Below are 13,538 nucleotides of genomic sequence, written 5' to 3'. Positions count from 1 at the left end.
TGCTGTATTTTTATCCTCAATAATATAATAGATATCCTGCTGTATTTTTATCCTCAATAATATAATAGATATCCTTGCTGTATTTTAGCATAAAAAGCGCTAAAATAATAAAAATCTACAGGGTGTCCCAATAAACATGGGAATCCAGTGATGAAATCGATATCGTCTTTTCAAATAATTCTTTGATTTAGTATCGTGATACCTACTGAGAAAGCTGTAATCTGTAAGAGTTTCGTCTGCTATGTTCACATTTTGTTTGTTTATGTTTTGACTGCATAAGGGTGTACTTAGTAAAACAAGAAAATTGCAGTATACAAACAGTTTAAACTTGTCCGTCTTCACTATTCATCTTGCGGAGACATTATAGACACATCTTTACAGTCTTTTACCCTTTTCATTAAATAAACTCTAGCAGACATAATAATATTATGGCTTTTGAAATCAGGTATTACAATGCTAATTCATAACAAAGACGATATCGAATTCGTCACTGAATTCCCATGTTTTTGGGACACCCTGTTTTTCAATTTTTGAATTAAAAACTTAAAAGACAGATAGAGAAATTATCTGTTTTCAAAACGAAAACATTGATATCTTATTCATACTTGACCAGACAAATTTTTTTAGGTACCATTGGGAATTGAACATGACAATCTAAAAATGGAGGGTCACTGAGAATTACAATTCATTCACAAGAAGAATGAACAAGAGAAAAGAAAACTAGAGTTTCTGTCTACAGAGCCCTGACCTGTAGTTTTTGTGAGGCAGTGTCATTGGAATGAGACTATTATCATTGATCACGAATAAATGTGCAACAGAGAGAGATGGAGGAGAAATTCCTTGAAATCCTGACATCCTGCAAATTGGTTTTTTAGAAAGCTATTATTTTCATTGGCGTGGGTTGGAGACATTCTATTAATGACAAGAAGAAACGTTCTTCTGCATACTAATCCATTTATCCTTTCTGGAATCTAACAGATGTAAAACCTGCAGATGCAAAACTTGTAGAGAACAGCCATGGACACAAGAATCATACAGTGGTCGGCGAATCGTACAGTGAATACGAATTTTTATCTATAATTCTTTAATTCCTAACAAGCATTCTTTAAATTACAAGTTTAGTTTAGTTTACAAGTAAATAAAGAAGCTGTTAATTGTCAACTTCTCTTTGTTTCAATGTTTACGTGTTTCTGTTATCCTTAATCTTGGTAGAAATCAAAATTAAAATTAAAAGTCGTCTTTATTGTACACTATCTGGAAGGCCCGGCATTGCCCGTGGAAAAAAAATGTTTAAAAAAATCAAGAATTTTTGAAAAAAAAATAAAAATTCAAAAAAATCAAATTTTGTTTATCCTACAGTGAAACAACGAAATAACGAATACATCGAAAGAATTCATCAAATGTCGTATTCTTCACTCTCTGATAATGGAATGTTGCAGATATTTAGTTTTTAATTAAATGATCATATGGAACTCTTTAAAACTGTTCCCGCATATTCATGGCTATTTATTTATTTTTGCAAATACTGAAATTTACGTAATATAGTATAAAACTCATTGAAAAATTGTCAAGACGACATTTGATAAATTCTTCCGATGTATTCGTTTTTAAGGATTTCACTGTATAACACCCTCGGCAACCCCTGAGTGTCCACAAAAAATATCAGCCAAATCCATCCAGTCGTTTGGACGGCTATAGGCAACATATATATATATAATGTCTTGTTTTATTATTGTACAGGGTGTCCCAAAAACATGGGAATTCAGTGACGAATTCGATATCGTCTTTGATATAAATTAGCACTGTAATACCTAATTTCAAAAGCATAATATTATTGTCGGCTAGAGTTTATTTTATGAAAAGGGTAAAAGAGTGTAAAGATGTGTCTATAACTTCTCCGCAAGATGAACAGTGAAGACGGACAAGTTTATTCTGTTTGTATACTGCAATTTTCTTGGTTTACTAGGTACAAAACCGTATGTAGTCAAAACATAAACAAACAAAATGTAAACATAACAGACAAAAATCTTACGGATTACAGCTTTCTCAGTAGGTATCACAATACTAAATAAAAGAATTATTTATAAAGACGATATCGAATTCGTCATTGAATTCCCATGTTCATTGGGACACCCTGTACCTTAGATATAGAAGTTTAATTATAGTCAGGTTGATAAAAGATATAATTAGTGGAGATCATAATCATAAAAAATCATGAATAAAATCATGAAGATCTTATTTAAAGGACGGGACCAGAGCTGGGAACTTTTGAATGGTAGATATCGGGATTAAGGGTATCCAATTCTAAAGTTTTCAGCTCAGAGCTGAAAACTTTAGAATGAAATATCCAGATATCCCGTCGAATAATTAATCTGAAGTTTAAAATCATGCAGAGTTACTGCAATATTTAATCTCGAAATTTATGACATTAGCCCTTTTATGATATCCACCATTCTAAAGTTTTCAGCTCAGATTTAATGAACAGAAGTAAGTAATTAAACCACTTACCACCGGTTCAATCAGTTCTCTGTGAAGAGGGGTGGTTCAATTTAGTCTTCTTAATTGACCTACTTGTACCATATATCTATAAAAAACCTTTAAAACGTTCAAAACTATAATTAAATGCACTCTAACACTTTCAAAATTACTCATTGCTTAGTGCTCAACTTCAAAAAAAAGTTCATTCATATTAACAATTATTTCCTTAACGAATTTATTCTATATCTTTGTGAATTAGTTGAGGAACTAATCTGACTTAGTTTCGTGCAAAATATTGCAATAATAACACTGACTAACTTACAATAGAAGGGTTAAATGTTTTGACCTAATTTAGTCTCAATCAAGCGAATTTTCTTGAGTTAAAATTTGCGTAATTGCTTTAGTTCCACTCCTACTCCCTTTCAAACTTCAGTTTTATACACTTCCATCAAGTCCCAAGGTTGCGTGATTTTTATTAGAAAATATAAACACATAAAGAGGGTTCCATGATCCATCGGGGTTTATATCAATAAAATAAAGACGACTTTTCTATTTTAATTTTTGGTTTCTTTCAAGCTTTTTTTAAATTACAGATTTATAGCTAAATTAAGAGAAGCTGTTAATTTGTTTTCATGTGAATCCATGCTGTTTAAAAAGGTCAGTAGAAATAAAAAATTTAAATCGAAAGTCGTCTTCATTGTATTGGTTATACGACGACGACGGTACTCAACTGAAAGAAAAGCAAAAATAAGTTATATTTCATTTCTAACCCCATTTTATCTAAACCTATGTTATTCCTAAAGCTCTCTTAAGTCAATAAATTTATCATTTTTATTATTTAAAATTAAAACAGTAAAAATTTTAAAACAAAAAGTTTAAAATCACAGGTTAAAATGCTCACGGTTAAATCTATATCAGCAAATTATCCAGTTTCATTCATATTAAATTTTCGTCTGATGCTTGACGGTCTTGTTATATATAAAAAGGTTCAGAAAAAATGTCTGTGCTTTGGAAAGATTTTTTTTTTGTGAAAATGTATTAATACAAGGTGCGTTTGAGTGAAAAAAGTTTTGTAATACTTTGTCCAGTTTCAGTAAACAATAGGTAAAATTTTTTCGTTTTTTATAAATATTGTGTTTATTACAGATTAATTACAACTATTTTAGTTCCAGGTTCGTTCTATGTTCCTAAACAGAAAAATCTATTATTATTAAATCTAATCGGTAATGTACAGGAAATGAGCTTGATTTTTATTTCTTACTAATGCTTCAGGGTTACTGGCAAAAGATGAGACTTTTAAAGGATCCAAAAATTTATTAAATATAAAAATCCAAAGATTAAATTTGGGATTGTGCCCTAAAAACTGCAATAAAAAACGGAAAGATTACAGCTGCAGGGAAATGTGAAAATAAGGAATGGATTGAATATATTAGTCTCTGAAGTAGCATCCTTTGTGGGTTACCGTGTTAATCATATAAAATTATATTCATAAATATGAAATAAAAAAGATAAAAAGGCTTTGGATTCCAAAATCAAGGTTTCTTGTTTTTACCTACGGTTAAGTCGTCTTCCAATAGTTTCCACGTGGAATCCAATTTTCCCCAGCTGTTCATGATCCAGCATCTTCCTGCCGTCAAACAGGAACGCGGGCTTTCTCATACTCTCATACATTCTAGAAAACAGGTTCTTGGTTCTTGTATTTTAGTATTTTTTTCAAGTACCCCTCAACAGCATGAGTTGTTAAAGTTATGTTATATGCTTATTCATCTTAAAAGTGAAAAAAAAGGGAATTTTGAAGTTTTAACCCTTTTATAGAATAATTTGAATCCCCAGGAAGGAAAGAGACGGATTAGCTGCTTCAGAAGTTTCTTGCTTTATGGGAAAATTTAAATAATTCGAATATCAAATCTATCGCGAAATATGAATTATGAAAAATAGATTTTAAAAAATTCTCAATACAGAATTCATAAACAATAACACAGGCTTTTTTTTGGATAATATCAACAAATTTGAAATTACATTTAACTTTCAACTAACATAATTTGAACTTATTTTTACAAGGAATATTACTGTTAAAAAAGCTACCTCTTGTAATCTAGTGTTAGGAATTCGTCCCACTCTGTGCATATAACGACAGCATGAGCTGAATAGAAAATAAAGATATAGTTTTCTATTTTTTTCTTCTTGAACTAAACTCCCAAATTACCTTCAGATGCTGCAGTGTAAGGATCTAAGTGACAGGATACAAGTTTATCAAATCTCTCCGGGTTCTCACTATCTTCTAGATCTATCCGAACCTGTCCTTTACTCACCTACAAACAAGAATTAGGGCGCTTCTCCAGGTACAATGAGATCAGATTTAATGAATAGCAGGATGTAGTTTAACCACTGAACGAAGTTGAGCTAGTTCTCTTGTGCACTGGTTCAACTTATTCTAATCCGTTCAACTACTTCTCGCTTTTCATTAAATCTGGTCCCAGGGTTCATGAGGACACTGAACAATGATGGTGCTTAACTAATAGCAGTTTAGATTCTCTCTGTCTGCCAATAACAGCTTATTCAATGAATGCCTTTATGTTTAACCAGCTGGTGTATACATACAGAATATGGAACACCCGCCCCGGAAACCTCCCATATTTGTTTACATCTTTGTTATTGTTTTGATAAACTAGTTCTAAGTATAGTCCTAATACGTCACAGTGAACTGTGTACAAAATTTTTCTCACAAGTTCTGTGTCTTCTCTGGAGAAGGATTCCAGTAGATGGGCTGTTTCCAACCTTACCTTAGGATCATATATGGATAGATTAGCTCCCTCCTCCATCAGATGACGAGATATGTAGATTGCAGCAGACTCTCTAGTATCTCCTGAACATCAGGGATTATTAAAGGGACTGTTTACAAAATTTCCAGTGACTATCCATTTAAATAGTTACTTGCCCCAATTACATAACAAGATATCGTTTTTCTTAAATGAATTTGGCCAATTTTCTTTGTTTTCTTTGCTCTAAAAAACGCTTGTACAAAAATCTCTTTTTAGAAATATCAGTTTTCAGATAGAAAAACAAGGAAATCTTTATCATTTTTCTCCAAACAAAAAGGTATTGTTGTTTATTAGACATTAAACTGTTATAATTGGAGGAACACTTTAAATTACTTTGATATACCCTTTAAGCTAACCTTATCTGTACATTATATTAAGATCAGAAACAAAAGACTATGAAAACTAGACTTTTTCTTTAGATCAGAAGTAAGGTCTTAAGTAATCACAGCGTTTACAATTGTCTTCCATATTTGATATGATGGTTTAAATATTTTTTATTGTTCTTTTCTCGTTAAATTTGTATTTATGGTTTATGGTAAAGACTCAATTTCTTCCCCTCCAATGTTTTTTACAAAAGATATATTTTTCCATCAATTTAACCTTCATTATAAAGAAATGATTTAAAACGAAGCGAAGGAAAACAATTTCAAATGTGCAAACAATTTAGAATTCACTAATAGACCTGAGTACACCTGTATATTAGAAAGAAAACATTTTTTTCATGCTTTACAAACTTATTCAATAAATAGATCGAAACTTTTAAAAATCTAATATTTGTTTAGTTTAAAAAATAATCGTTTATTGAAACCTGAATAAAGCTTTTAAGTCGAAACTACCCTTCTCTAAGTACAATTTGGGAAAAAAATTTGATATTTTGCTTAACAATTCTACCCCCACTGGAATTCTTTAAACATGGGTACAATATAAATCCTTGTATCTAAGGTGTGGACGTGACTGTATTAAGTTTCAATCTCTGGAAAGTAGTTGCAAACCAAAACTAAAAAAATCAAAACAAGTAAAACAAATACTTCAAGCCAACCTGCAACCATGGAGGATAAAAAATTTACGGAGTAAACAATAATACATATTAATCAATGTGTTGAATTAGAATAATTAATGAAAAATCTTATTCTTTATCCTCTCAGCAATCTGCATGCAACCTACTCTCACTCTGTGTTAGAAAATAATTTACAAATCTAAGGTTGTTATTTGAACCTTTGGCAACCCTGCCTGTGTTTTTCTTGAACGCGAACCCAAGAATGCAGATCTTCTTGTCTGTGACGGTGTTGAAGAGGCACTCTATAATCCTCCTGGAGAACCTGGAGCGCTGGAAGGTGTTGAATGAAACCACCTGGCTCCAGTACTCAGCAACCTCAGGCAGGTTCAAACATTCGCTGATAACATATCATGTTTAGATAAAGAAAATCAATTTTTTTTAATTCACCAGACATAACTTTAAAAATGAAAATTTGAACGATAAAAATAATGCAATTGTTTAAGACCAAAAACTGAATTTAACAGAAATAGAATAAAACATTTTAAAGCTTTTTTATGATAAAATATTTGCTGCATCTTCTATAAAAATAAAGTAGTAATCTTCGTTTGTCTATCTGTTTGTATATCTGATCATAAGCATATCAACTGTTGGACAAATTTGCCTCAAATTTTTATCTGGGAACCAAGTAAACCACGGGAATGTAATCAAATTCGTTTATAAATTCTAAGTTCAGTGAATAGACAATTGTAAAGTTCAATTCTAGGTTCCCAAGCTAGTCTATAGTTAAAAAAATGATATTGAATACCTGATATAAACCAGGTTAAGAATATCCTTTTGAAAACATGATCCTCCAAAGCCAACACTAGCCTTCAAGAACTTAGGTCCAATCCTAGTATCTCTACCAATTGCCTCGGCCACCTCGGAAACATCAGCTCCAGTAGCCTCGCAGACAGCAGACATAGAGTTAATACTGGAGATCCTTTGAGCAAGGAATGCATTCGCCGCCAGTTTACTCAGTTCACTACTCCAAGTGTTCATAGTAATAATCCGGTCCTTCGGCACCCAGTTTAGATATACATCTGCCAGGGCGGATATTGCCGATCTTCCAGCATCCGTCTCCTCTCCACCGATCAGAACCCGGTCAGGACTGAGCAGATCTTCGACGGCAGAACCCTCCGCCAAGAATTCCGGGTTGGATAAAATTTGATAACTAACTCCAGGTTTAATATTGTGACGGAGAATGTTTCCAATACTTTCCGCCGCCCTGACTGGTACAGTAGATTTCTCAACAACGATCTTCAATCCACTTCCCTCCTCTGCAGTCTCAGCGATCATTCTAGCGGCTAGCTCGACAAATTTAAGATCGGCAGCCTTACCCTGACCCATTCCGAAGGTTTTGGTCGGAGTGTTGACGCAGATAAAGATAAGATCTGCTGATCTGATCGCAGCCTCGATATCTGTAGAGAAAACTAGATTACGGCCTCGACACTGGCTGACAACCTCCATGAGGCCAGGTTCATAAATGGGTAGATCCTCTGAGTTCCAGGCAGCAATCCTGTCTGCAGATTTATCAACTACAGTCACCTGGACAAATATATGGATGTAAAACTATTATTCTTCTAAATTAGAAAAAAAACCGGTCAGGTTTGGAATGACAAGTTTACAACTAAACAAATTTTCTTATCTTTTTAACATTATTCAATAGACATTTTCCAAACTATTCAATCCTTTAATTTATCAAGTGCAAAAAATTGTAACAAAGATCAGAGGATATTTGAAAAAAAAATAACTTAAAGCGAGTGACCGGCAATGTATGGTAATTGAACTGGGAATGTAGTATTTTGGAGAATTTTTTTATAATTCATTAGAGACATACAAAACGTCATAATGAGGTATAATTACTTAGTTTGAGTGCAAAGTCGACATTCAAAATCATCCATTTGGGTGGTAAGGTTTTGAGAATCGATTTATTTTAAAAGTAACCACGGCAAGAAATGTAAAAAAAATTCTACAGTAAACTAGTTAGATTAAAATGTTCTCCATAAATCAATGTTAGAATCAGTTATTTATTTTTCATCATTATATTGATTTTCTTATTTTTTATGAATTAATTCAAAGATTTCTTCAAATTCTTTGAATGTCGTTCTTCAAAAATTCCAGGAAATCTACAAAAAAAAGGTTTGCAAACAATGAGACATTACAGAAACCAATAACTGAATAAGATTACTTTTATTCGATAGTTAATTTTTATTTTCTTAACCTGTTCCAAAACAACTAATTAGTTTACCATATTTTTCGTCGTCGTTAATCAATAATAAAACCGATTCTAAAAATCATCCATCAAAAATAAAAAATCTATGAAGATTTTAAAAATGGAATTCGCGCTCTTGCTGAACAAATATTCCCCGTAATAACGTCTCATCAAATATCCTTAAAAATGTCTCCACAATATTATAAATTCTCATTTCAACTACCATACATTACCGGTCACTCCCTTTAATGATTTTGTAAAATCTAAAACATTGAAAGTCACTAAAATCGATGATAGCATTGATCCAGCGTATATAATCGTTAAAATTGTTTTAATGAGAATTCTTAAAATCATTGAAGAGGACGACATTATGTATCTTCATGTTAAGGTTATTGACCTATTCTCCATATCCAAACGATCGGTTAACGGGTAAAATGCTTAAAGGCACTGTAGACGTACTTTAATGGGACCCTCAATTTATGACCGATTTGCAACCATAACCTTAATAGCTTTGTATGATCAAAAATAAATAAGATATTCGGCGTTTTTACTTTGAAATTTGCGTATTTTCAATTGTGGTTTCTCTGTAAAAGCGACTCTTGGCTTAATGTTAGCGAAACAACGATAGTCCTTTAGAGTAGATGAGATTTAAATAGTTTGAAGATCAGGAAATAAATAAATTGTTATACTTTTTTATCCGGAGACTGGTGAGTTAGAATAAGTAAAATACCTTTATTTCGGGACATTGTTGAGCAATGATACAACAGGTGGGGCCCCCGACATATCCAGCCCCCAAGCAGCAAATGTTCTTTACGGTCATCCTGGACTATTATCTGGGACGGATCAGTAGCACTGAGAAGGGTTTAGCTCCGACTGTCGGATGTTTAAACTATATATCTGCTCCGGGTACCTAAATATATACAAGCTTCATGACTTGTGATAAGAAAAATGACATAGGATTCATATAATCTAGAATCAATATTAAAATAGTATTAATCTACGTTCGAAATATATAAGTCGTTGGAGTACAAATTAACCAGATACAATATTCGCATTTTTCTTGAAGATGAATAATAAAATAGGATGGATTTAAACCTGGAAATCGGTAATAAAGAACACAATTCTAAGCGTCTCAAGGTATATCTAGATATATTAGGTTCTTGAGGTTCTAAAGAGGGGTGGAGAAGGACTGAAGAAACGAACTGAGCTGCAGTTTCACCTGTATGTATTTTCTTACACCTGGATACACATTAACCATGGCAAGACTAGTTCTGGCGCTCAGAAATAGATTTTACATAAATTATTTAAAATATGGAAGCATTACAGCGCTACACGTCCATTCATCTTCCTAAACTCAAACTTATACGAAGAAATTGAGTCTTTGCCACAAACTGATATTTTGCATCCTCACGTTTTAAACTGACATTTGAAACTAAGATTATTTGATCTAAAAGTATGCTTAGTTTGAAATTATTTTCTAATAACTACAGTGATAACTAGAAAACTCTGGAATATGAAGTCGACTTTTAAACTGACATTTGAAACTAAGATTATTTGATCTAAAAGAATGCATAGTTTGAAATTATTTTCTAATAACTACAGTGATAACTAGAAAACTCTGGAATATGAAGTCGACTTTTAAACTCAAGTTATCACTTAAATTAGTCCAATGAACATGAGGCACAGCAATTGTGCAGTGTAAACAGACCCATTTTACTTAATCAGTAATGTAATAATTTACTTGTTAAACATTTTGCTTTATAACAACATCAAATGTATTGCTGTGATGTCGTCTTCCTATTACATATTTGGTTATCACTGTATTTGAGGAATTTCAGTTAAAAAGACGTCATAGAGATAATGTGAAAATATGGCGTGGATTGAGTATTTCTCAGTATTAGGCGTGAATTTCACAAAAAAAAACACGGACACTGAAATAGGTCATCAATATTTTTTTTAATACCAAAAATAGTTTCATGATGCAAAACTGTTTTGAAAATATCTATAATATATGAATTTTGGCCATTTTTTGTTGTGTGTTTTTAAAATACTATCAAGGTCTGATCTTCATTCGGAAATCTATAAGTTCAGACAGAAAAGTGAATTTTATATTTTAGCAAATTAAATATTACAATCACTACCCAAACTTTTAAAATTTTGTGTTCATAATGATCCAGACCTCCTAGAGTAAGTAAAAATAAAGTAGATGTTTATAGTTACACATTTTTGGAAAATCTATTTTGGTTCTTGATGGCTCAGCTGAAAGAAGGAGTATAACCCCTGATGGGTATACCAGTTTTTTACTCGGTGGACTGGTCTACTGTGGAAGATTCCACTTGATGGGGCTTTAAGGCTTCCAACTCCCGATTTTGCATAAGGGGTGCGGTTATGCGTTTCCATAAATCGGAAAGACTTAAACACTAAGGAAAACAGGGAGCAATCCCTCATACCCTTCCTCCTCCAAACCCCCTTATCTCGTTCCTACCTGCTCCGCTACTCCATGTCACAAGAACTATTTGGAGAGGCCTCAAAACGTAGAAACAAGAAGAAAAAAATTTAACAGGAAAAATTGGAAGGGAAATCTCTGATGACAAGCTCTGCACTATCATATATAATCATTAAACTGTTAGCAAATAGAAACAAACATTAGAGATGGGGGCTTGGAAGCCATATCCCCCCCCCCCCTCCATTTAAATCAGCCTGACAGAATATGCATTAGAAATATGTGTTTGTTTGGAGCTGAATCAACAAGTTGAATTCAGCTGCTGACACATCTAATGAGTGTACTGTAGAAATAAGAAAAGGAGGCACCTTAACTTGGTTATAAAGTTTGCAGCATGGCAAAACTGCACAGATGTCTGAATTTTTTTTTTCAAATTAGCCGAAATATGATTGAAAGATTTACGAACAAGAAGAAAAGGAAGAACAAGAAATATAGAAAAGTCAAAATATTTACATCTGATATCATATATAACTATTTAAATATTGTAAAAAATATTTTAAATTTTAAAATAAAAATGTAAAAAAAAATTCGGTTCTTGAGAATTGTTTTTATCATGAAGATTCAACTATAGACTCGAGATTACTTTAATTCGTTGAAGAAAGTAAAGAAACAGATATTGTCCTTAAAGCGGCTTCTTTTAGCTGTTGGCCCAAATAAGAACATTTTGAAGATCATTGTAGTACTGCTTTAACCAATTCTATAATCGTTATTGCCTGACTAAAAAATACTTATAACTGTTTTTTACGACTAAAAAAGTTTTTAAAATTCCATAATTAATTTTAAAACATTTGTATTCACGATGTTTTACCTTGCACAGATTGTTTTGCCTCCCATCCTCTCATATTATACCACTAAATATCATCCATTCAAAACTAATTTTTTCTGAAACTGAATGTAAATAATTTGTAAATTATTTGAAAAACAATTAAATTTTTTTAGTTTAAAGGGACTGTAAGCGTAATATAAAGTGACACTCCATGCAAAGAAGGCAATAACGGTAATCTGGAACCCTTTATTTAAATAATATTGTGGATTATTTTCGTTTTTATAGGTTAAAAAGTGTTCAATTCCGATAATTCCTTCATGGTTTACCTGCATTAGAGATGCGCTAGTCACTTTTGGAGAGAAGCCACAATTGAAAATAATCCGTTTTCTAAATTTAAAAAAATGATATCTTATTCAAACTTGACAAAGCTTTTAAGGGTATCACTGTGAATCGGACATTACCATATTTGCAAGGAAAGACACTGGAAATTACGCTTACAGTCCCTTTAAGGCCTATAACATAACATTGATTCATGTTCTGATTGAGAAGAGCTCATTAAAACTACGATATTATTCTGTTCAATTAAGAAATCTTTATCATTGTTTAGACAAAAAGTGGGATCAGGTTTCAATAATCACTTCTCACGGTGTATATTTACATACTATAAAAAGAGTGACCTATAAAGGATTATCACATCAATGACGACCTAAAGTTCTTTAAAATTCTTTAAAAATAACGATCTAAAAGCTTAATTTTGTTTTTTACCAATGGCATATTTTATGAATGATAAAATCAAGATGTCTAGGCAAAACAAAACTTAATAAATGGTGTAAAATCGTCTCTGAAGTCTCATCTGTTGGAAAACCCAGTTATGAAGTTATAACATCATTAAAATGAACAGAAAAGGAAAGTAAAATTACTTTTTATTTATTTGTTTTTGAACAAATAACAAATAGAAAATATGGCAGTACGATCAATCTAGACACCGATAGTTTTTACATAGTTAATAAATTTCGGAACGAGTATTGATAACTTCGAAAATTACCACAAGGATGATACTATAGAGAAGACTGTTCAGAATTTTTTCGTTATTTTTCTTCTGTTCCATGATTTCCTGATATGTACACTTCGTTTTTCTTTTCTATGGTATATTGAAACTTTCAAATCGTCAGATTTAAGGTGCATCAGGTCGTCATTTAAGTCCCATCTTTGTGGATACCACTGTATACTTTCAATCTACATGATGTCCATCTAAACATGTCCATTCAGAGACTGCTTAAAGATCGTTACAAATTAAAACATTGTTCTAATACGTGTTGTAGTTTTCGTTCTTTTGATAAAAACTTCCAATATTTATTATTGCAATTCGGACTTGTTTGATTTTTCCAAAAATCCAAACTTTTCAGAGAATGCTTTTCATTGAACTGTGTAAACCTGGTTTTTCAAACTTTTTTCAAAATGTTTTTAAGTTTAGACTTTTCACCTGTAAACAAGCCTTTTAAGTACTGTCTCATTTCAAATTTTGACGAATTTGGTAATCCGACTTTTAATATAATATTTCTAAAAGACCATATTGGACAATTTAAAATATAGTTTTATTTTACGTTGTAATTCTCCTGGTTTGACTTTATACACTGATGAGTCCTGAAACCCGAAACCCTTTAATCTAACCTGGCAACCTCTAGCCATTGTATCCAGGTACTTTAATTCATTCTTGATAA

The 13,538-nt window shown here is 32.0% G+C and overlaps 1 protein-coding gene across 4 annotated transcripts; it reads right to left on the bottom strand.

The window, feature by feature from the left end:
- Positions 1 to 3,295: 3,295 nt before the first annotated feature.
- LOC111701563 (UDP-glucose 6-dehydrogenase) lies at positions 3,296 to 12,162 on the bottom strand. Of its 4 annotated transcripts, XM_023472900.1 has the most exons (10): positions 12,144 to 12,162; positions 11,860 to 11,902; positions 9,279 to 9,458; positions 7,103 to 7,881; positions 6,516 to 6,694; positions 5,262 to 5,344; positions 4,685 to 4,790; positions 4,564 to 4,621; positions 4,031 to 4,150; positions 3,296 to 3,665 (listed from the first exon to the last, which is right to left on the bottom strand). In XM_023472900.1, the coding sequence occupies exons 3-10, from the start codon at positions 9,366 to 9,368 to the stop codon at positions 3,641 to 3,643; spliced, it is 1,440 nt and encodes a 479-aa protein (XP_023328668.1). In that variant the 5' UTR covers positions 9,369 to 9,458; positions 11,860 to 11,902; positions 12,144 to 12,162; the 3' UTR covers positions 3,296 to 3,640. The 4 variants fall into 4 exon arrangements, with proteins under 4 accessions (XP_023328668.1, XP_023328667.1, XP_023328671.1 ...); XM_023472899.1 differs by lacking the exon at positions 12,144 to 12,162 and having other exon boundaries at positions 11,860 to 11,959; XM_023472903.1 differs by lacking the exon at positions 12,144 to 12,162 and having other exon boundaries at positions 6,531 to 6,694; positions 11,860 to 11,959.
- Between the last annotated feature and the right edge of the window lie 1,376 nt (positions 12,163 to 13,538).

Source organism: Eurytemora carolleeae, unplaced genomic scaffold (genome assembly GCF_000591075.1).
Source record: "Eurytemora carolleeae unplaced genomic scaffold, Eaff_2.0 scaffold151, whole genome shotgun sequence".
NCBI classification, from domain to species: Eukaryota; Metazoa; Arthropoda; class Copepoda; order Calanoida; family Temoridae; genus Eurytemora; species Eurytemora carolleeae.
The sequence above is the reverse complement of the archived record's forward strand: the minus strand, read 5'-3'. Positions and strand labels throughout refer to the sequence as shown.

Bases quoted from the DNA above. Each gene is read 5' to 3' on its own strand.
- LOC111701563 (XM_023472900.1), bottom strand. From the start codon at position 9,368: ATGACCGTAAAGAACATTTGCTGCTTGGGGGCTGGATATGTCGGGGGC. The intron at 7,882-9,278 runs GTATTTTACTTA...ATATTTGTCCAG, and splicing joins AACAATGTCCCGAAATAAAG to GTGACTGTAGTTGATAAATC. The intron at 4,622-4,684 runs GTAATTTGGGAG...TTTTCTATTCAG, and splicing joins TTACACTGCAGCATCTGAAG to CTCATGCTGTCGTTATATGC.